The sequence below is a fragment of the Eschrichtius robustus genome, chromosome X (assembly GCF_028021215.1).
Source record: "Eschrichtius robustus isolate mEscRob2 chromosome X, mEscRob2.pri, whole genome shotgun sequence".
NCBI lineage: Eukaryota > Metazoa > Chordata > Mammalia > Artiodactyla > Eschrichtiidae > Eschrichtius > Eschrichtius robustus.
Genome location: NC_090845.1, coordinates 118,504,075 through 118,528,097, shown reverse-complemented (window position 1 = coordinate 118,528,097; position 24,023 = coordinate 118,504,075). Strand labels below are relative to the sequence as shown.

The window sequence follows — 24,023 nt, the reverse complement described above, 5'->3', positions numbered from 1 at the left end:
ATGGTGGTTCTTAACATGGCAGTCATTACTCATTGCCTGGTCCTCACATCCGGAAACATCCAGCTTCCCTCTCCTCTAGGCTCCACAGCCTGGCTAAGACTGGGGCTGCTCTCAAAGCTGGGACAGATCTTTCTCCCTGAAGACCCTTTCAGTTCAGGAGCTTGCAAATACCATTCTGGCATTGTCATGTTTTCCCGCCTCCAGCCCTCCCCTCAGGGCTTCCATCCTCTGCCCGGATATAGTGTCAAGGAAACTGCAGGTACAGGGATAACCCCAGACTCAGAGCTGTCTTTGAAGAATCAGAGGGGTGGGGGGAAGTGGGGGTGAAGGAATGCCTTTCATCAGTCTGTTACTTCTAGTCTCAATCCAGGAAACCCTTAGATCAGTGGATCTTATATTTCTTTTGGCCACAGGCCACCTTAGGAAACTGATGAAAGCAACAGACGTTCTCTCAAATTCACATTAGCACAAAATTATACCTACAATTTCAGGGCCATCAAAGACCATCTGAATCCCATCCAAGGTCAACGGGTAATGGTAAGAGATTCGATCACAGTGGTTACGTCCTAGTCTTCAGCAGAGATACTTTCTAATAATCATGGGGAGAATTTGAACCCTGCAGGTTACTTCCTTGTGTCAAACAGAACATGGATAATTGTTGTGTCTGGAGTGGAAGGTGGGGGATTTTTTCCGTGGCAGGTTTTCTTCCTAGGCTCATTCACACGGATGGCCGCCTAGAGAACCGTAGGGATGTTATCACAGTAGGTGGCTACCCGAAGTCTTCCTGCTAATTAATGTACCTCTTGGGCGCGGGATACATTATCCTGCACTGACTGTCAAAAATAGTTTCAGTCTCCAGGAGGGACTTTAACATTGGGTACAAAAAGCTGCTTATAACTGCTTTTGGTTAGCTTTTAAGATTATAGCCGAGTTAACGCACAGTTATTTTTGCAGAGTAGTAAAGTAAGCTTGCCAGATAAAGTCCTTGACCATAGTCTCTCCCCACTTGCTATGGTTATGTCCCTGAAAACCATCATGGTAAGAGAATTTACAGTTGATGAACTTAGAACCTTACAGGGAAAGTAGAATCAGGAACCGAAAGTCAAATCTGTGTCTATAAAAGCTCTTAGAAACATTTTTTTGGCTTTCACTAAAATGAAATGTTAAAGATGGCACATCAAATAAAAAGAACGTCAATGTTTTATATAGGTTTTAATTTAGAAAGAGCCATGAAGAGTTCTGTACCATTTCCATCTACCATTCCTTAATCATTACAGCATTTTTAGGAGCCCTCTCTTCCTCTGTTTTATCTTTATTACTGTTGTTTATTTTTAAAGTAGCACTCTTATAACAATTTAATTGTATAGAAGTGCTATAAAGTAAAAAAGCAAAAGTCTCTCAAATCTCACTCCCTAGTCATAGATAATCACTATTTTTTTTTTTTTATTTTAACATCTTTATTGAAGTATAATTGCCTTACAATGGTGTGTTAGCTTCTGCTTTATAACAAAGTGAATCAGTTATACATATACAATATGTTCCCATTTCTCTTCCCTCTTGCATCTCCCTCCCTCCCACCCTCCCCATCCCACCCCTCTAGGTGGTCACAAAGCACCGAGCTGATCTCCCTGTGCTATGCGGCTGCTTCCCACTAGTTATCTGTTTTACATTTGGTAGTGTATATATGTCCATGACACTATGGAAGGACATTTGGGCTGTTTCCATTTGGGCTTTTTTGGGTTCATTTTTCAGGTTGATGGTTGAGGCTGCTGGATTTTAAGGGTCCCGTGAAGCTGGGGAGAAGGGGATGGGAATAGTCCAAGTTAAAAAGCCATAAAGCCTGCTGTTCTCACTGTTCTTATGAGATTCAGCAGTTTTGCTTGGATAAAAGCATCTCAGAGTGTTGCAAGCCTTTGGTTAATTTCCAGAGTTCTGAACAAGCGGATACTGACAATTTCTGCCCGCGTTTCTTTGCTTTTATGGGGGAGCAGGTTTATGGACGTCCTCACCCTGCCATTCCGGACTTCCCATCACTATCCAAGCCTTTTTAATTTCTCTCTTTTTAAAAAAATATGGAGGCCACTTGGCAAGGAACCGTGGGCAGCCTCTAGAACCTGAGAGCGACCCCCAGCTGACAGCCAACAAAAAAGTCATAAAACCACAAAGAAAGGAATTCTATTAATAACCAGGGATCCTGGAAGAGGACTCTGAGCCTCAGATGAAAATTGCAACATGGTTTCAACCCAGAGCAGAGGACGCAGCTAACCTGTTCCCAGACTCCTGACTCTTGCCCTACTTCTCCTCGGCCTGCCCCTTCCCCTGCCAAGGCCCCAGTTCAGAGTGGACACCCTTCCTCTAGGACAATTAAGGGGCTTGCACTAATGGAGTTAGTTTTCACAAATATCTTCTAGGACCCACAGAAACCAGAAGTCTTTCATTCCTGGTAGTTGTTGGAAGGTGGCCAGGTGGTGAGGAAATAATTTATTTTTAATGTTTTATTTTTTTAAATTTACTTATTTTATTTTCATTTATTGTTTTTGGCTGCATTGGGTCTTCGTTGCTGTGCGCGGGCTTCTCATTGCGGTGGCTTCTCTTGTTGTGGAGCACGGGTTCTAGGCGCGCAGGCTTCAGTAGTTGTGGCTCGTGGGCTCAGTAGTTGTGGCTCACGGGCTCTAGAGCACAGGCTCAGTAGTTGTGGCGCACGGACTTAGTTGCTCCACAGGATGTGGGATCTTCCCAGACCAGGGTTCGAACCCGTGTACCGTGCATTGGCAGGTGGATTTTTAACCGCTGCGCCACCGGGGAAGCCCAAGCCATGCATTTTACATTCATGGGTACTGTACACGAGACAGCATCAGGCTGGCCAGGAAAGGTATAGAAAAAGAACCCATGAACATTCCAGTTTTCCAGCCTTTTTTCTTACTCCCACAACTGGACACATGCATGGACTTGAGCTTTGGAAATGTTCACAGCAGTTCTTTAACATATCAGTAAATCTTTCATTTTCAGCAAGTCATGTCCAGAAAACCTCTAAGTCATTTCAGAATGTAGGGTGCTTCTCCCCTGATCCATACCCACATCCTATTCATGCTGAGAAAAATATACCTTAGTACTAGGCAGAAGGCTCCCCTGCCCTCCCAGCCTTTCCTTCTACTCGGTGGGCAAAGCCATCATTACTCAGATGTTTAGTTTTCATTGAATAAAGCCCAGGAGGAAGGAAGAAGTCCTGGGATTTGTTTTCTTCCCTCCTCATCGCCATCTGCTGGTAGATTGTTGCATTTCAGATGTGTATGCAGAGTCCAATTAAATAAATAGTGCCAGCCTACCTACTGCTGGCCACAAGGTGCCAAGGCTCTGCAGAGGAATCCATTCCTGCAGTCCTGGGCCAGGACACACCACAAGCACCATGAAACCCTACTCCTTGTTTCACCCAGGCCAGGGTGGCCGAGGACAAGGGCTACATCAAGCATTCCCAGCCTCAGTGAGAGTGGTTTTGGGATCAGGAATCAAGAAACTAAGGCTTGGGACTTCCCTGGTGGTCCAGTGGTTAGGACTCCGTGTTCTCACTACCATGGTCCCGGGTTCAATCCCTGGTCAGGGAACTAAGATCGCGCAAGCCGTGAAAAAAAAAAAAAGAAACTAAGGCTTTCTATTTAAGAATGTTCTGGTGTATCCAGATATAGAGAACAAACTAGTGGTTACCAGTGGGGAGGGGCGGGGAATTACCAGTGGGGAGGGACAGGGAAGAGGCAAGATAGGGGTAGGGGATTAAGAGGTCCAAACTACTATGTATAAAGTAAATAAGCAACAAGGATATATTATACAGCACAAGGAATATAGCCAATACTTTATAATAATGCTAGATGGAGTATAATCTATAAAAATATTGAATCACTATGTTGTATATCTGAAACTAATACTGTAAATCAACAATACTTAAATGTAAAAAATTAAAAATGAAATTATTTTATTAGGTGTAATTTTTAAAAAGAGTATTTCGGTGCATCCGTTATATTTTAAAATGGTCTTTAGAAGGAACAAGGCTGAAATGTTTATTGAATGTGGCAGCTGCCCAGCCTGACAGCAGAAGCAGAAGCGATTGGTGATCACATGTCCAAAGAAGTGGACAGTGGTCCCCATATTGTTCATCCCAGTCCTTGCCAGAAACTGGAATCCTAGCCTTGAATTCCCACCAGCTTAGGGACATCACGGTGCCAAATGCCTACCCTCCTAGACCTTTTCCTATCAGGCTGTCAGACTCCAAAGACAGTTTCTAGCAGGGACGAGGGTGAGGAATGTGTCAGGAGAGGGGAATAGTGGGGACCAGGTTTGACCCCAGTTCTTTAATCTATTTATTTGTTTGTTTATTTATTTATTTATTTATTTATTTATTTATTTTTGGTTGCGTTGGGTCTTCGTTGCTGCGCATGGGCTTTTCTCTAGTTGAGGCAAGCGGGGGCTACTCTTCGTTGCGGTGCGTGGGCTTCTCATTGCGGTGGCTTCTTTTGTTGCGGAGCATGGGCTCTAGGCACGTGGGCTTCAATAGTTGTGGCGTGTGGACTCAGTAGTTGTGGCTCGTGGGCTTAGTTGCTCCGCAGCATGTGGGATCTTCCTGGGCCAGGGCTCGAACCCGTGTCCCCTGCATTGGCAGGCAGGTTCTTATCCACTGCGCCACCAGGGAAGCCCCTTGACCCCAGTTCTGCAGCACCTTGATGTTAGGTAAGGAAGCAAGTCATGGATTTAGATGCAAGGACATGAGACAGGGGCTTGGTCCCAGAAACAAAGCGTGAACTTGTCCCCTGGGACCAGAGGGGAATCTGCCATAGGGTGCAATTGACAAGAATAGTGCAGAAATGGCTGAGCTGAAAGTCAGGCCACCTGGCTGCTAACCTTGGCTCTCCCACCCACTAGCTGTGTGGCTTTGTGCACATCGTTGTGAGCCTTCCTTAGTTCATTTGTGAAATACAGTTCACTTACGTCAGCCTCTCCAGCCTCAAGCTACCACGGAGTTGTGCTTCTCAAACTCTAATGTGCACTGGAATCACTGGGCACGTTATGAAAGTGCAAGTCCTCATTCAGCTGGTCTGGGGTGGAGGCCTCAGAGTCACAAGCCTCCAGGTGGTGCTGATGCTGCTGGTCCGTGACCCACACTTTGAGTAGCAAGTAAGCATAGACTACAGAAGTGGCTCAAGGGCTCTCACTGCTGGTGTGGATGGAAGGCCAGACGCAGGACTCTAGTCACCCCCCACCCCAGCTTCAGCCAGAGCACCTCGCCTTTGATTTGTTTTACATATTAGGGTTCCACCTAAGATTTTATTTGAAAAATAAAAGGAGTCATTTTGTTTATTTTTTTAAGAGCTTGACAACCATTGAATTGCAGCCCTTTGGGGGGATAGGATAATTTAACCTATTTTTATTATGGAAGATTTCAAACATACAACAAATTCAAAAGAAAAGTCTAACAAACTCGCAAGTACCCATTACTAAGATTCAACAAGTACCACAATTTGTCAATCTCGTTTCATATCCAACTGATAGGAACTTAAGAAACCAGGGCACAGGGCAGCTCTTGTGTCTGGCCTTGGGCTCTGTTGAAGAGACTTCTACAGCGGCTGACTGGGATATTCATTCATGCTTTAATGGGACTGAATTTGGACAAGATTAACTGCAACTTCTGAAGGACCGATTCCCAGAATTAAACAGCCACCACATAGAGCAAAATGGCAAAGACTAAGACCACCAAGAAATGTCCTCAATTCACCACCTCCAATGTGTTTGCCATATTTGACCAACGACAGATTCAAGAGTTCAGAGAGGACTCCAATGTAATTGATCAGAACAGAGATGGTTTCATCAAGGAAAATTTGCGTGATGTGCTTGTTTCTCCAGGGAAGAATCCAGCTGATGCATACCTCAATGCCATGATGAATGAGGTCCCAGGGCCCATAAATTTCACCTCGCTCCTCCCGGTGTTTGGTGAGAAGTTAAATGGTGCAGATCCAGAAGATGTCATCAGAAATGCTCTTGCTTGCTTTGGTAAAGAAGCAGGAGGCACCATTCAGGAGGATTATCCAAGAGAGATCTGACGACAATGGGAGATCAGTTTGTAGATGAGGAAGTGGATGAGCTGTACAGAGACAATTGACAAAAAGGGAAACTTTCATTTAACTGAGTTCACGTGCATTCTTAAACTTGGAGCAAAAGGCAAAGAAGACATTGAAAGAACTTTAGCTAAGAAATTCCAACTACTGGGACTTCCCTGGTAGTCCAGTGGGTAGGACTCCGTGCTCCCAAAGCAGGGAGCCCGGGTTCGATCCCTGGTCAGGGAACTAGATCCCGCATGTCGCAACTAAGAAGCCCTCATGCCGCAACTAAGATCCTGCATGCCACAACGAAGACCCAGAGCAGCCTAAATAAATAAATGGTTTTAAAAAATTAAAAAACAAAAAACCAAAAAACTTCCAGGGACTTCCCTTGCAGTCCAGGGGTTCAGACTTCGCCTTCCGATGCAGGGGGTACATGTTTGATCCCTGGTTAGGGAGCTAAGATCCTACATGTCTTGGGACCACAAAACGAAAAAAAACATAAAACAGAAGCAATGTTGTAACAAATTCCATAAAAGACTTTAAAAATGGTCCACATCAAAAAAATCTTTAAAAAACAAAAAAACAACTTCTACTTGCTACATCTTACTTTTTAAAAAAATGTTTTTATTAGAGTATAGTTAATTTACAATGTTGTGTTAGTTTCTGGTGTACAGCAAAGTGATTCAGTTATACATATATGTATATATGTATAAATATACATATATTTATTCTTTTTCATATTCTTTTCCATTACACTTTATTACAAGATATTGAATATAGTTCCCTGTGCTATACAGTAGGATCTTGTTGTTTATCTATTTTATATATAGTAGTTTGTCTTACTCTTTTTTTAAATTGAAGTATAGTTGATATACAATATTATATGTTACAGGTGTACAATATAGTGATTTACAAGTTTTAAAGGTTATACTCCATTTACTGTTATAAAATATTTGCTATATTCCCTGCATTGTTACATATATCCTTGTAGCTTATTTTATGTGTCTTGCTCTTTTTTATTTCCCAGACACTTAACCCCACCCTCATAGAACCTGTTGAATGCAACTTGGTTTCACAGCTCCCTCCCACCCCACTTTTTTTTGATAGATTAATTCCAGACCTTTCTGCCACTTAGCATTTGTATAATCAGACTGGAAATGGGGATGAGGTTGTAAATTGTATTGAAAAAGAGATTGTGAATAAAAATTGACATGTGAACCTCCAGGAAAATATATCCATATCTCTGGTTTTGCTAGATTTTTATAGTTTTGTATAATTAAAATGATATTTTGAAATAAAGATTATTCTCACTGAAATGGAATATAATGGCAAGTTAAACAGATGAGTGAGTGGTGGTTTGGGGATAGTTCTTTTTTCAGTTTGCAATGTCATATAATTCAGGTTTCATGGTAAACTTGATTTTTCTCATATGCGGGACAGTGTCCTTCAAAACTCTTAAGTACACTTTAACATTATTATGCAGTAAAAACTAGTTATGTGTTTGTTTTTTTTATGCTTCTAATAAGTTGTTTAAACTACTGAATGACACATGTAGAATGTATCTGGGAGAACATTAAACATTTTATTGATCTAAGATCCTAAGATGAGGCAAAATTCCATAGAATAGTTATGACTGAGCATTTACTGTGTCTGAGGCATTGCACATATACGATTTTCACTGAATCCTCCCAACATGAGAGTTGGAATTCCAACCTAGGGCACCTCACCCCAGAGCTCACAGTGCTGGAACCACTAGGTTGTCTCTATGAAAACCCGCAAATGCCTAAAAGAACCAAGACATTTCCATTACATTATAACATAATTCTGCAGTCACTATCGAAATTTAAAATAATTGGGGTCATTGATTATGTGAATAGAATTTCAGAAAATTCTATCCCAGGTTTAAAAAAACTACAGAAGACAAAGATGATAAGCAATACTATTGTCTGTTTGAAGGCAGTTCATGTAGTGTAGACTCTAGGGAAGGGGAAGGACTGAAAAACACGGCAAGAAGGCCGCTACAAGCTCATTTTAAATTCTCAAGGCCCAGCAATTTGACAAACAGGAGAGAACAATTTTAAAAAGGAAAATATCCATTGAAAGAAGTTTTTCAACACTGTTCAACACCTATTCCCTCTCCTAAAAGCATATTGGAAAAAAAAAAAAGCATATTGGAATTTTGTCTCCTTAAAATCAATGCATTTACATATTGTTTAATATTTGTGCTTTATAGCTGGGTGCAGTAGGCAGATCTCTGTTGACTTGCTATCACTTAAAAGAATTTTTTTTCTTGGCTTTCTTTCCCCACAGACATAGAAAACAAACTTATGGCTACCAAAGGGGAAAGGAGCTGGGGGCGGAATGAATTAGGACTTTGGGATTAACAAACTACTATACATAAAATAGATAAGCCACAAGGATTTACTGTATAACACAGGGAACAATATTCAATACCTGGTAATAACCTATAATGGAAAAGAATCTGCAAAAAAAAAAAACACCCTGAATCACTATGTTGTACACTTGAAACTAACACAATATTGGAAATCAACTCTACTTCAATAAAAAAAAAAGAGGGAGCAGTTCGACTATGGTGGCCTAGTACAGTGCTTTGCAGTTCATAAGAGCTTTCACATTTATTATCTAATCCTCACAGCCCACAGGGTAAGTAGAGTGTAAGTCAAGTTGAAGTTTCAAAAAGTCAAAGCGCTTATCTAAGGTTTCTCAAGTACAAGAGTTCACATCCGGCTCCCTTTTCCACTCGCAAGCGTAAAGTCACCGTGAAGTGTCACAAAACCAGGTGGAAAATCACTATATGTTTAGGGAAAGGGGAAAAGGTGGTGGGATTATCTTGATCATCATTAAACCAGTGCTTCTCAGGCACCATTTAAGTGTTGGGGACAGCTGGGGGGCAGGACAGACAAGGACGCTGCCCTCCTGGGATTCACGCTCTCTAGTGAGAGCCAGATGATCAATAACTCATCTCAAGTAAGTCCTGTGTGACAAAGAACTGACCAAACGAAGCAGAGGGTAGTCAGGAAGGGCCTCTTTGAGAGGTCACGTTAAGCTGAGGTCTGAATGACAAGAAGGAGGTCCCATGAGATGATCGGGGTTCAAAAGGGACAGCTCTTCCCAAGGCACATGCAGCAGGAAGCATTGGGGGAGCACGAGAGAACACAAGGATGGTGTTTGCTGCGTAGTTTAAGTGTGGAATCCTAGGGCTTTAGGCAGGGAAGAAACGTGATTCATGTTTTAGAAAACTCAACCTTGCTGCTGTGTAGAGGGGCAAAAGGCTTTCAGGTAGGAGGAGGCTCTCGCCATCATCCAGGCAAGACATGAGGACAGCTTGGACCCGGAAAATGGTTGAGGAGGTGGCTATAAGATGCCTCTCCTTGTCTAACCTACTTCCTCCCCTCCAACTACCATCTTTCTGGCATAATTTTAATGCATTTATTCTATTGTTCTGCTTGAAGCCAGATTTAAAAGATTGGGGGGGAAAAGCTTTCAAGATTAAAAAAAAACTTGGTTGTTCCTTGAATGCCTTATGTTTATCTGACACAAGCTGCTCTGTTTCATCTATGTTGTCTATAAAGAGCATTGTAGAATCCAGTACTATGAGGTGTCTAGGCCAGAACCTTGTTCCTCTTCAGGGTCCAATAAATATTCTTATTATTTTTTTAACATCTTTATTGGAGTATAATTGCTTTACAATGGTGTGTTAGTCTCTGCTGTATAACACAGTGAATCAGCTATACATATACATATATCCCCATATCCCCTCCCTCTTGCGTCTCCCTCCCTCCCACCCTCCCTATCCCACCCCTCCAGGTGGTCACAATACTATTAGCGATGACGATGAAACCAAACCAGACTTTTTGTTAAACCTGTTTGGTTGATTTGTTTGTTGCCTTCTGTTGAAAGCAACAACAAGGGAACCTGAAGACTATCTTTGGTTTCTGAAATGCTGGGGTTCAAAATTCTTCGCACTACCAACAAGCTCCGCAGCCTCACTGGCTGGACTGAATGGAAAAGTGGGGAATAAGCGGGCCGGGTTTGCAGCGACCTCGGGAAGCAGGGACACGGAACTGCACAAAGCATTACAAGGCCGGCTTCTCCCTGACACGGTGAAGTCACAGGAAGGACGGAGTGGGGACAGGAATGTGGCCGGGCTCTTGTCCTTCAGTTGTCCTCCCAGAGGCACTGGCGAGGAGAGACAGCCCTAAGGGGCGGCGGGAGGTTAAAGGTTCCGGCGAACTAGGCCTCTGGACGTTTCCAGCAAAGCTGGGAGCCAGCAGAGGCAGGCTGTGAGCTTGAGGGAGGCTCACCGCGGATTTCAGCGGTAGTACCGCCATCAAAGTCACAGGGTGGCTTTGATTTTTCCAAATCCGGGGAAATGTTGATGGATAGAATCGCCTGTGTTTCCTGTTTTCTTTTTCTCCCTTTGGAGCTCGGCTGCCCCCTCTGTGCAGCTGAGGGCGAGCAGACGAGAACTGGGGCAACGAGGCGCGGACCGGGCAGAAGGAGACCTTTGGTTCCGGGCGGTGCGCGGCTCCGCCGCCCCTGCGGCCGGGTTCCCACGGCAGCCGCCACCCACCCAGCCCTTCCCACGAGCCAGGCCCTCCCCACGCTCGCGGCCGCCTAGGACCCCGCGACAGCCCGCCAGCTGCGTGCTGCCCACGCCAATTGGACCGGTCACGGCGCTGCGGCTCAGAGAGGCCAGGGCCATCCCGCCGCCCTGATTAAGTGGTAGAGCTGCTGTGTCCAACGACAGTTTGCGCCCTCGACCCTGACGCACTGCTGCCTTTTGACGTCCTGAGACTGAGCAGCTCGTCCGACCAGCTCCGAATCAGGCTGATCACTAATAAAGGCGAGTCCTCGTGTACGAACCGCTCCCACGTGTCTGCCACCGCGCTCAGTGTTCACTGACTGATGTGCGTTAGTTCACCGATTCCTCAGAGAACCTGGGAATTACTCATCATCTCGCAGATGAAGGAAGCGAAGCGCAGAGAGCCTGAAGGACCTGGCCAAAGTGACTCCGCTCGTAACCTGAAGACGCCGGGTTCGAGCCCAGCTGGTTTCCCCCTCCCAAGCCTGCTCCAACCGCCGTGCGCCTGGTTTAAAGATGGGACGGCCCATCTCCAGTACTGATGGTGTTCTGAAAAGTCCCTGGTGACTTACTGGGATGCCCTGCCTGCCGGATGCATCTGCAAGTCTTGTTGTAGCGTGCATGGAAATCGGAAGCACGTAATCAGTTCATAGGTTCTTATTTGCCCAAGATCTTGCACCTCGTATAACTCGAAAACCTATATATCTCGTCCTCATGGTTTGTTCATTTACAGAAAGCGAATTCTGCCAAAGCTGGGTGAAAGCTCCACGCTCCAGCCCGAGGCTGGCCGGCGCTAGTGGAGCAGCGCCATCTCCTGGTGGATCCCGTGAACTACATCAGAAACCGCTGGAGGGTGTTGTGTTGCCAAGGCCTTCAGACACAGGGACAGCACCCGTGCACAGCCAGTTTTGATAAGGGGAAGAGAAGAAAGAGAAGAGAGGTTTTGGGGCACAGGAAGGGAGTGGGGGGAGTGGGTGTCAATGTGAGGTTGTAGAGCCTCTGCTTTAGCCATTCCGCTGTGATCCCCAGGGTGATAGAATCTGACTTTTTATTAAAATTGGCATCGGGGAAAGGGCACCCAGCAGTGCAATATTGAACTGCAGTAATTCGCAGGTGGCATGTATTATGGTTTTATCTCATATGTATGTCATGATATCGAGTTAGTTTTTGTATATGATGTGAGTTAAGAGTCGTTTTGCACGTGGCAGCGAAGATCCCACGTGCTGCGACTAAGACCCAGCACAGCCAAATAAATAAGTAAATACATAAATAAATTAAAAAAAATTTTTTAAGTCAAGTTTGGTTTTAAAGATGTGTTTTTCCAATGTTTCCAGTACTTTGTTGAAAATATTATCTTTTCTCCATTGTATCGCCTTGGCACCTCAGTCAAAAGTCAATTGTCCATATAGTTGTGAGTATATTCTGAACTCTCTGTTCTGTTCCATTGATCTCTCAATCTATCTTAATGCCAATACCACACTGCCTGGATTATTGTTGTTCTATACTAAGTCCTGAAATGTAGTGTAAATCCTGCATCTTTGTTCTTTTTCAAAAATTTTTGGCTGTCCTTAGCCTTTTGCATTTCTATAGAAATGTTGGAATCACTTTGTCAATTTCTTTTAAAAGTCCTACTGTGATTTTATTTTGGAATGCATTGAATCTATAGATCAGTTTGGTAGAGCTGACATCCAGCAACACTGAGTTTTCAAATCTGTGAGCATGGTATATCACTCCATTTATTTATGTATGTATTATTTAATTTCTTCTGTAGTTTTCAGTGTACAGGTCTTGCAGACCTTTTGTCAAATTTATCCCTAAGTACTTAATATTTCTGCAGAGAAGACATATAAATGGCCACCAAGCAAATGAACAGATGCTCCACATCATCAGCCCTAGGGAAATGCAAATGAGAATTACTATGAGATACTACTTCACAAATGTTAGGGTAGCCATAAATTAAAAAAAGAAAAATAACAACTGTTAGAGAGCATGTGGAACCATCATACATTACTGAGTGAGACTGTAAATGGTGCAGCCTCTATGTAAAACAGTTTGGTGGTTTCTCAATAAATTAAACATAGAACTACCAAGTGATCCAGCAATTCCACTCCTAGATGTGGACCCCAAAAATTGAAATCAGGTGTTCAAACAAACTTGTACTTGAATGTCCATAGTAGGACTATTCACAATGGCCAAAAGGTGGAAGCAACACAAATGTCCATCAACATATGAATGGATAAATAAAATGTCATATATCCATAAAATGGAATATTATTCAGCCATAAAAAGGAAAAAGGTACTGATAATACAATAATGTGAATGAACTGCCAAAATATTATCCTAAGTTAAAGAAGCCAGATATAAAAGGTCACATATCGTATGATTCCATTTTTTTGAAATATCCATGAAAAGCATATACATAGAGACAGAAAGCATACTTGTGTTTGCCGAGGGCTGGGGTAGGCAGGGAATGGAGACTGACCACTTAATGGGCATGGTGTTCTCATTTGGGGTGATGAAAATGTTCTAGAACTAGATAATGGTGATGGTTACACAACATTGTGAAGGTACTTCATGCCACTGAATTCTATACTTTAAAATGGTTAAAATGGCAACATTTGTTATATGTATTTTGCCACAATAAAAGACCCAATTGATCATAAATTTAAGGATTTATGTTCCAATCTGTTCCACTGATCTACACACTTATCTTTCTACCAGTACCACACTGTCTTAATTACCGTGGCTTTATAAGTTTTGAAATAGGTATGGTAAGTCCTTCAACTGTTTTCCTTTTTCAAAATGTTTTGGCTGTTTAAGGTAATATAAATGTATATTCCACATACATTTTAAGATCTGCTTGTCAATTTCTACAGGAAAGTCAGCTGAGATTTTGATAGATATTGTGTTCAATCTACAGATAAATCTAGGGAAGGTTGACATATTGACAATATTGAGTCTCCCAATCTATGAACTATCTCTATTTATTAAGAGCTTCTTTAAATTTTCTCAGCAATGTTTTATAATTTGTAGTAAATTTTAGTATGCAGGTTTTGTACATACTTTATCAGATTTATCCTTAAGTGTTTTATTCTTTTTTTAAGGCTATTGTGAATCAAATTGTTTTCTTAATTTCGTTTTTGGAGTTTTTGTTGCTAGTATATACAAATACAATTGATATTTTGATGTTGATATTGTGTCCCATGGCCTTGCTAAATTTGCCTGTGGGTCTACTAGCTTTTTTGTGTGTGTGCATTTCTTGGGATTTTCTCCATATAGGATCACCTGTGAATAAATACAGTTTTATTTCTTCCTTTCCAATCAGGATGGCTTTATTTCAGTGAGGTAGGGGGCTTATTCCACTGGCTAGAACCTCCAGTACAATGTTGAATAGAAATGGCAAAAGTGAACACCCTGCATTGTTCCCAATATTAGGGAAAATATTCATTCTTTCACCATTAAGTATTATGCACACTGAGGTTTTTGTAGACACTATTTGCCAGGATGAATGAGTTCCTATTATTCAAAATTTGTTAAAGGTTTTTAAAATCAGGGACTTCCCTGGTGGACAGCGGTTAAGACTCCACGCTCCCAATGCAAGGGGCCTGCGTTCGATCCCTGGCCAGGGAACTAGATCCCACATGCATGCCGCAACTAAGAGTTCACATGCCACACCTAAGGAGCCCGCCTGCCACAACTAAGGAGCCAGCGAGCCGCAACTAAGACCCGGCACAACCAAATAAATAAGTAAAACATCTTCCCAGCAATCAATAAAAAACGTTAAAAATTTATCAAAAAAAAAGTTTTTAAAATCATGAATGGGGGGACTTCCCTGGTGGTCCAGTGGGTAAGACTCTGCGCTCCCAATGCAGGGGGCCTGGGTTCGAGCCCTGGTTGGGGAACTAGATCCTGCATGACTGCTGCAACAAAGAAGTCTGCATGCCGCAACGAAGATCTCGCAGGCCGCAACTAAGACCCGGCGCAGCCTGAATAAATAAATATTTTAAAAAAAATCATGAATGGGTGTTGGATTTCATCAAATCCATTTTTTAAACTTATTTCAATGATCATGTGTTACCACTTTGTTCTATTAATATGGAGTATAACATTAATTAGTTTTCTGATGTTAAACCAACTTTGCATTCCTGGGATAAATGCCACTTGGTCATGGTATGTAAGTCTAGGGGGTTTAGACCAGGCCTCTCCTGGTCTCCCTACTTCCCATTCACAGAGGATGTGATCCATGAAGCAGAAAAAAGAGAATCATAGTGAGGGGGGTGCGGAGCCCCCAGCTTCTTCTAGGGCTGTATCTCTGATCAAAAAGCCACACCTTCCATGCCAGGCTCCCATCCTCCCAAGGACCCCACAGAGGAGCCCCTCATCCCCCTGAAGCACACACAGGGCATAGACCCCAGCCCATTTCCCTATGGCCACCAAATTGGCGCCCTCACCAATGACGGGAGGAGCCAGGATGTCCCCGCCCACCTCCTCTTAGCGGCCACAGGAGCCCACCCGCTGTACCCTCATCGGCTGGACGGCCACGGAGGTGGGCCCTGTGCATCGCACATCCAGGGATTCGAGCGTGGGGCCCGTGTCACCTCCTAGGGTGGCAGCAGGGTTCCCTGGGGGCACCGAGGCTGAGAACCGACAGCAGGAGGCTCAGGCCCTGAGAAGCCACTTTGACCAGAGGGCATCTGTGAGGCAGCGGCTTCGACAGAAGCAGACCTCGTGCATCATCTCGTGTGGCGCGTGCCCAGGCTGCGGTGACCACGCTCAGGCCTCTGACCAGGGCGGTGCCCGTCTCCCGGAGGAGGGGGACCCCGCGGAGGGGTAGTGCCCCGGGCAGCCAAGGCTCCCACCAGGTACCCTCTCAGTCCCCTTGTCCCCCCACAGCACCCTCGCCAGAGGGGCTCCCTCACCCCTGGTCTGGGCGGCAGAGGCGGCTCCGTCTTGTGTGCATTGGTCCCAAGTGGGGAAGACGGGGGCAGAGAAGGCCCACGGGGGCGCTTCCCGGCCCTGCATTTGCCCAGCTGCTCCTGCAGCAGATGCCTTTCCAGGTTTCCCCTACGGTGCATCACCCTGAGCTAAGGGTGAAGTTGATTGTTTTTCACAAACGCCCGTGTATTTGAAGCCAAGTGGAAGAACCATGGATCTGTCCCCGGTCGGAGGGCAGAGGCCACGTTGAACTTGCTCACCTTTGTGCCCTAAAAACCTGCCCCAGAGTCTGGCACTGAAGGGATGACTTGGGGGACACTGAGAAAGCGTCATTTTGTTGGTGGGAATCCATTAAACTGAGAAAGTTTGCTGGGGAAGGTGGCATCCGTGCTGATTGCATTAATTCTATTGTTTGTTGAGTACTTGCCTGTGCCCTGGCAGGAGAGGGAAGTGAGCACCCGACTTCACCCTGAACCACAGGCAGGCTGGCCTCAGCACCAGGACAACTCCCATGTCCCTAGGTTCTAGGTTTTAAAAACAGAACTGCCATATGGTCCAGCAATTCCACTTCTGGGTATCTATTTAAAGGAAATGAAAACAGGATATCAAAAAGATATCTGCACTCCCATGTTTATTGCAGCATTATACACAATAGCCACGCTATGGAAACAATCTAAGTGTCCATCAGTGGGGAGTTCGCTGGTGGCCTAGTGGTTAGCATTCTGGGCTTTCACTACCATGGCCCGGGTTCAATCCCTGGTTGGGGAAGTGAGATCCCACAAGCCACGTGGTGTGGCCATTTAAAAAAAAAGGTTAATTATCCATCAATGGATGAATGGATAAAGAAGATGTGAGATACACACACACACACACACAAAGGAATATTATTCAGTAGTGGAAAAAGAAGGAAATCCTTCCATTTGTGACAACATGGATGGACCTTGAGGGCATTAGGCTAAGTGAGACAAGAACAACAGAGAAATACAAATACTATATGATATTACATTATGTAGAATCCAAAAAAGCCAAACAGAGAGTAGAACGATGGTTAGCAGGGGCTGGGAGGTGGGAAAATCAGGGATCAGTTATTTAAGGATACAAACTTGCAACAAGTAGATGAATAAGTTCTGGAGATCTGATGCACAGCATAGTGATTATAGTCAACAATATTGTATTATAAACTTCAAAGTTGCTAAGAGACTAGATCTTAATTATTCATACTACAAAAAAGAAATGATAATTATGTGATGTGATGGAGGTGTTAGCTAACACTACTGGTGGTAATCAAATTGCAATATATAAATGTACCAAACCAACACGTGTACACCTTAAAGGTAAACAATTTATATGTCAATTATATCTCAATAAAAAAATTACTCCCTACAATTTAAAAGAAAACTACAAATGGCCAATGGACATATGAAAAAAATTTAATCCTGATATGTATTGAAAGGCGTGCAAAATAAAATATCAAAATAAACAATTTGGCTTATCCAATTGAGAGATTTAAAACCTGTCTTGAGACTTCGGTACAGGTAAAGCTGAGGAACAGAAAGAAAGGATCCACGACTTTATCCCAGGACAATTGGAGAGTGGATTTAATTCTAGCCGCGAATTGGGGATGATGTGAAAAGAAGAGTTTTAGGGAAATGATGAGTTAAATGAAAGATCACACTGATCTTGAGGAGAGAGAAGTGCACCCAGCTTGAGGCAGGAAAGGCAGTAACCAATTTTGAAACGTGTTGTGACCCACAATCGCCACCCTTGTCTCAAAACAGTCTCACTCCTGAGTGGCATGAGCAGAGTGACTTGGCACCGCTGCTCTGGAGGGTGTCAAACCCCTGAGGCACGCGTACCCTCCGGCCCACTTGCAGGAGTGTATGGTAAGAGATTGACCATGACTGCACCACAGCATTTATCCACAAGGACATCTGTCACCGCGTCATCAGTAAAAACCAACAAAAACCACAAAAGCAAACCAAACCCAACAACAACCTCAAACTCAACCCCCCAAACAGACAACAACAAAGGAAAACAACCAAGAGGCAGTGCGAAATACATGATGAAACCTTCATACCAGAGATACTCTGTGGCTTTGGAAGCAGAACCATACTTAATCGCACAGGAAGATGAGCAGGAAGTATTTCTGTCATAAAGTGAAAAAAGTCATATGTTCCTAATTTCACACATATAAAGGACATGCACACAAAGTGAAAATTCATCCGAAACTCCGCAGCTTCCCTCGGGGTGGGATGGGCTGGGACTCTGTACGCCGTGTCTATCTCTCGGGTTCTGACTGTGCTGTGTTCTGACCAGCCCTCCTGGAACTGCCCTCTCGGCTGCTCTTTCGCCCTCCCCTGACTCAGCTGCTTGGATCCCAGTCAGTCTCCAGAGGTGGGAGGTCCGCGAGAAGACAGGCGGGCCCACCTCAGCGTGGCCGCAGCTGCTCCGATGCGGAGCTCCACGCTGATAAGGCTCCCGGCTCCGCCCCCAAGCCCTGGGTTTCTTATCTGACCCCTGGCCCCTACCCAGAAAGATCAGGGTCGCCTTCAGGCTGTGTCCTTGCACCACCCCTCCAGCCTAATTCCCTGCCCCTCCGAGAGGCCCTGGGGCCTCAGGAAAGGAGCTCCTGCTTGGGTTTCTAGTTCAGATTTCGCTCCAAGACTCAGGTTCTCTGAAAAATGGGGATAACCGTGGTCTGGTTTGCAAACTGGTCCTGTACACAGAAGGCAAGGAGAGACCTAGAAAGAAGCAGACCACTCCAGATGGGGAAGGGGGCAAGGTTAATAAGCAAATGAACTTACAGATGAGGCTTGTCTTGTCTGCACGAGACAAGCAGATCTCCCCACCCACCTGCCAGAATCTTAAAAGTTTGTACAGAGGTCTTAATGGAATTCAGTCACATATTCAGTCCAGATGGTCCCAGAGACGCCTTACTCTCTCAAGGCCGCGTCCTCAAAAGGGCTCTGGCTGTGGGAACAGTGGGCAGAACGTGCATCCCAAGGACGGGGAAGGGTGAGGAGCCTCCAACTGCCGGGGGCCAGCTCGAGGTTCAACCTCAGTGACATCCTCGTGGTGACCCCCTCCAGAAGGTGGCCACGGGGATAATGAGGTTAAGGCACGGTGCCTGGAGCTCGGCAGGTTCTCATCACCTGTCAGTTCGTTTCCTTTCCTCATGCTCACAGGGCTGCTCTGGCTGAGACCTGAGGACACTTGTTGAAGAGACATCCTCACACTGAAGGCCCACAGCAGCCTGAAGGCTCCTTCCTGAAAATGCACGAGTGCCCGGGGCTGGCCTGGGGCTCCACCGTGGTCAGGGGAAGAGCTGGGCTCAGCGCGCAGGTCTCTGGTCTCCTAGGTGCCCCTCTTAACCAGAGCGTGATGTGCCAGCCTGCCTTCCTCCCTCGCGGGGGAACACGGTCCTCCCTCATCACGGTCCCTTGGCCCCTGGGTGCTGGATCCTCTCCCCCATCGGGCTGTGCCAGGCTACCTGGTCCCCGAAGTGGGTGCAGAGCCATCAGGGACTGAACAGGACCATCTGGACCAAGGGGCGGGAAGCCCGGGGCTCTGGCCGGGACGGGGGTCTACCCCTCCCTCCTAGGGTGGCGGATGTTGGATGGGGCCCTCTTGTCAAGGTGCCTTGACCCCTGCGGAGCTCTTGGCGACAGGTGTCTTACCCCAGGCTGCGCTCCTCGCGTGACCACACCCCGAGTCCTCAGGACACCCCTCTCCTGGGTCCTATGGGCCTTCCTTCCTCCGAGGCGGGTGCTGCCCTCCCCTGCAGGCCTCCCTCCCCCAGCCCTCTGTCCTCGGCCCACCCTCCCCCTGCAGCAGCCTCAGAGCCCCCGCCCCGGCTTCTCTGATGGGACAGCTTGCGTCTAAGGTGGGGGTAAGGAAGGCAGGTTTCCAGTCCCGGGGGTTGATCTTCTCCAAAACTCAGGCACCACCTGGCCAGCTGGGAGGTGATGGAGACCCTGCCACCTGCTGCTGCGGAAGGGCCTTCGGGGACACAAAATGATCTGCAGATGGTCCATTCCACCTCACCTACCCCAGCCCACCCCCGGGGTTCAGCTGAATTACGCGCCTTCTAACACCAGCCTCTGAGATGAAGAAAAGGCTTAGGTGTTAGTTTATTCAAATGAAGTTTGTGAATGGGACAAAGTGCCGCCTCTTGGGCCAGGCCTGTGCTGCTGCCTTCCCCTCACGGGAGCAGTGGTCAGGGTCAGGTCGGGTCTCCCTGCATCTTCTGACCCGGCACCAGCCCCGCCCTCAGCCCCGCCCCCTTAGGGCCCTCGGGGTGCTCCCCTCCCCCAGCTCCCGGCCACCAGAGTGGGGTGAGCTCGCCTCCGGCCCCTCTCTCCTCCAAGGCGGCAGAAACAGGAGGCCTCCAGTTTTTATGTGATTGAACTCAAAGGACTTTCTTCTTAACTGAGACAGACAACAAGATTTGACAACACCCGAAACAGGAACATTTCTCTGACCAGACGCTGCTGCCCGGTGCAGAGTACATCACACACAGAAAAGTGGAAGTTGTCTTATTCAAGTCGGTGTCTGATTTTGTAGAAGCTCCACTGCCTGAGAAACAGACGGCAAATAAATAAAGTGCTCTGAGAGCCCGTCAAGCAGCAAGGGCCCAGTGGGGGAGACGAGGAAGAGGTGGGAAAGCAGAGGCAGCTAAGTACTCAAGGCCAGAACCCTAAGAACAGCGGCGGCAGGAGCGCATGCTAAGGACGCGTCCCCAGCCCCTCCCTCGGCCAGTCCCTCAGGGCGCAGACAGCCCCAGCCAGGGCCACCGCCGTGCCCCTCCCACGATGGGGGGGTTCTCTGCGGGTGGGAGGGGGTCTGTGAGCCCGGGCCCCTGGGCCTCCAGCATGCTTTCTCCCTGTTGGGAAGCAGCCCCAGGCAGCTCCGGCTGAGCCCCGAGCCCAGCGAGGACGGGGCACCCTGCGCACCTCACTCTGCGCAACAGCTCCGCGCCCGCCGCAACGCACAGCCACTCGTGTGTGTGCACGAGCACCCACACACACGCTCACACCCGCCCACACTCATACACGCGCACTCACACACGGGCACCCACGCGGTCAGAGAAGAGCCTCCCCTGTGCCACTCTCAGGCCCTCTCAGGCTGGCCCAGCAAGAGGCTGCAGCTGGGGATCGAGCCACCCGGAGGGTGAGAGCTGGGCTTGAAAGGGGCACATCTGCGAATCAGCCCCAAGGAGGCCCCTCGCCCTCTGCTCCTCTCCTCCCGTGCAGCCCCGTGTCACAGTCTCTCAGAGGCTGTCCCCAGAGCTCCGTGGATGCAGTCCGCAGGCTGGCAGGCTCCCAGAAGTGGACACAGTTGGGGTGGAGGAGGGGCCACCAGGACCAGGGCTCCCGGGTGACTTGGCACAAGGAAGGAAGCCATCAGGCCCCGTCGGTGGGCATCTGTGGGCGGCACGTGGTGGCCTTGCCGCAGCCTCCGGCCCCGGGGTGAGGCAGGCAGAGATCCTCACCTGGGACCCGGCTCCAGCTGGGCAGCTGAGGAGGGCACATGGTGTGAGGCTTGGCCGCTCTGTCCTGGGGGCAAGCAGGCTGCTGGGGTCCTCAGCCCCAGGAACTCTGAGTGCATCGACCATGAGCAACCACCGCCCGAGCAGACGTGGGACCGGTGCGGGGCGAGGGCCAGGGCCTCTCCCGCCTCCCCTCTGCACCGCTCCTGGAGCGGCAGTCAGCAGCGCAGCCAAGGCCTCCAGGACCAATGCAGGCCCATCCAGAGGAGACTCTCGCGTGCGATGCTGGGCCCAGGGGCCAGCCTGGGGACAGAGACATGGGGTCAGGCGTGGGGCTCAGCCCCATCCCACCCACCACTGTCCCTTCCCCTCCTGGTGACACGCTCCCCAGGAGCCACCCACCCTCCCGACCCCACCACCCAAACTGAGAGGGTTGCGCCACTCAACACCGAGGAGCCCTTGGTCCAGCCTTGGGTGGGATTTGCACCAGGGTGGGGAGGTCCGGCTCTGTGGGTGAGGACCTTGCTGCCCGGGGGTGCTGGGACTCATCTCTCCCCCGCCCATCTCAGCTCAGACTGTCCCCCGGTCTTCCCTGTGACTTCCCATACACTCCACTTTCCCTACCATGGGCCCCTCTGTCTCTAGGTCCCCTGGGAGCCTCTGCTCCCTTCCCCCATCCCACTGTGCTAGGTCTTCCAGAAGAAGGTGGGAGAGTGCAGGCCGAGAGGCAGATTCGGCTCCACCACTTCCTACCTGTGTGATAAGGGCAAATCTCTCCCCTCCCAGAGCCCCAGTACGTGGGGAGGACAGAGCTCCCCCAGAGTGTCGCTAGGTCTGTCCTTCCTTCCCCACGCCAGAACCGGACCACTGGGCCACCCCACCCCTCGGGGTCTCTGCCTGGTCCCTTCCTCTCCTCGTGGGTCAGGCCCTTCTCTAGGCTGCTCCCCAGGCAGCTCTAGGGTCAGGGTCAGGGTTAGGGTTAGGGACTCTCTTGACAAGACCAGAGAAGGGGCAGGTCACTTCCTATAACACCAGTTCCTGAGACAAAGAAAGAGATGGGGACTTGCGAGCTGCCTCCCCACCCAGAGAGGTCCCTGTCTCCCCAGGCGTCACCTCCTCTACAAGCCCCTTCTCCATGTGCTCTCCACCCCAGCCTGAGAGCTGCCCTCCGCTCAAGGAGATCCCCACTTTCCCAAATCCTTTGGGACACGGGGGCTGCTGGAGGCCGTCCAGGGCTGTGGCGCCGGGAGGGCACTGGGACGAGCTGGAGGGAGCGTGGCTGAGATGGGGGGAGGGCCGGGGAGGAATGCACCTTTCCTGCTCTTCCCCGTCCCCAGATGCGGAGCTTTGGAGGATGCCCTAGGGGAGCGGAGAGGGGAGCAACAGGGACAGCAGAAGCAGGCAGAGAGCAGTCCCCTGGCCCCAGAGACCAGGCAGGAGGCCGGTCTGCAAAGGGCTGAGAAAGAGACAGACCTGGGCTTTGGCCAAGGACACAACCACCCTTCCAGGCTGCCTCCCAGCGGGTAGAGGACAAGGGTAGCAGCATCTTTTCTCCTCTAGGGCCTCCCCTGGGCCTCCCCTGGGCCTCCCCGAGCCCATTTCCCTCCACTCCCCCGTGTTCAGGTGGCACCACTGGGGCCGTGGGCGGGAGGTGATGGGCTGACCCTCCAAGATGCCGAGGCCGCCGCCCCTCACCCCCATCTTGGAAATCTGACAAGGGAGTCCGGAGGGCCTGCGCCCGCCCTGCCTTGCCTGCTCGCGGCTCGGCAGCTTTCCGGGCTGGCTTCCTCGGGCCCCTTCCACGGCTCCCCCAAACCACCGAGGGGCCTGGACATCTAGATGTCATGGCAACCGCCTCCCTCCAGCCCGAAGTCCAACCTCTGGCCTCCTACCTCTTTGGTCAGGGCCAGTCATTCACGTTCCTGCTGCAGAATTTCTTCCTTCCGCTCCCCCCTTCGGCCAAGGTGAGGCAACAGGTCGGCCGCACTCAAGTAATTTTCTCGAGTTCGATGGAAAGGGCCCGTTTCGCCAGTTTCTGTGCAGTTCGTCACCGGCCGCGACGTGGGTGGCCAGAGCCGGGGCTTGGGGCTCGGTGGCCGTGACCTCCGCCGAGGTCTAGGGTCCGGGGGCCCGGGCCGCCCCTCCTCCTTCCCCCGCCGCGTCCTGGCGGCCCCGGGCCCCGCGGAGCCTCATGCCGGCTCCCCTGCCGTCGCGGCCGGGCGGCGGTGGTCGCGGGCGCTCACTCGATCCGCACCTGCAGGCGGACGTTGAGCATCACCGAGGCCACGATGTAGAAGTAGGGGAAGTTCACGCGCAGCCGCCAGGCCAGGTCGAAGAAGGTGATCAGCGTGCGTGTGAGCCCCTTGCAGAAGGCGCCGTAGGAGCCGCGGGCCGCGGCCGAGCGAGACAGCCGCACCGCCAGGCCCGACAGGGCAGCTGCCGCCGCCGCAGACAGGGCCGCCGACGCCGCCATGGGCCCGGCCCGGCGCACACCCCGCCGACCGACCGCAGTGGGAGCGGGTGGGCAGGTGGACGCGAGGCCTGAAGCCGACAGCCCACCCCGCCCGCTCCGCCGTCTCCCGAGGCAGCCGCAGCCACAGCCACAGCCACAGACAGCTCCACCCCCTCGCCTGCTCCCTGAGTGGCGGCCGCCAGCCTAACCCCGCCCCTAGCGTGGCCACGCCCCTTTCGGGGGCTACAGACTGGCCGCCGCGGACTCAGCCCCACCCACGGGACCCGCCCCGCAGGCAAGCCCCGCCTCTTCCCCGACTCCCAAGAAGAGAGCCCGAGGGCCTGAGCGCGTTGTAAGGCGCTGCTGCCCTGGGATCCTTTTGCAGGATGCGCTAGAGCAGGGGGGTAGAGGCCGTGAGGGTCTGGACCGCTGGGCTGATTCTGCACAGAAGGCCCA

The 24,023-nt window shown here is 49.1% G+C and overlaps 1 protein-coding gene and 1 pseudogene across 3 annotated transcripts; one reads left to right on the top strand and one right to left on the bottom strand.

The window, feature by feature from the left end:
• On the top strand, window positions 1–6,266 carry LOC137756437 (myosin regulatory light chain 12B pseudogene; annotated as a pseudogene).
• LOC137756600 (small integral membrane protein 10-like protein 2A) lies at window positions 5,340–23,686 on the bottom strand. Of its 3 annotated transcripts, XM_068533001.1 has the most exons (3): window positions 23,008–23,686; window positions 21,119–21,418; window positions 5,340–6,127 (listed from the first exon to the last, which is right to left on the bottom strand). In XM_068533001.1, exon 1 carries the CDS (start codon window positions 23,586–23,588, stop codon window positions 23,355–23,357), a length of 234 nt encoding a protein of 77 aa, XP_068389102.1. In that variant the 5' UTR covers window positions 23,589–23,686; the 3' UTR covers window positions 5,340–6,127; window positions 21,119–21,418; window positions 23,008–23,354. The 3 variants fall into 3 exon arrangements, with proteins under 3 accessions (XP_068389102.1, XP_068389101.1, XP_068389100.1); XM_068533000.1 differs by lacking the exon at window positions 21,119–21,418; XM_068532999.1 differs by lacking the exon at window positions 5,340–6,127 and having other exon boundaries at window positions 19,957–21,418.
• Window positions 23,687–24,023: the final 337 nt, after the last annotated feature.

Bases quoted from the DNA above. Each gene is read 5' to 3' on its own strand.
- LOC137756600 (XM_068533001.1), bottom strand. From the start codon at position 23,588: ATGGCGGCGTCGGCGGCCCTGTCTGCGGCGGCGGCAGCTGCCCTGTCG.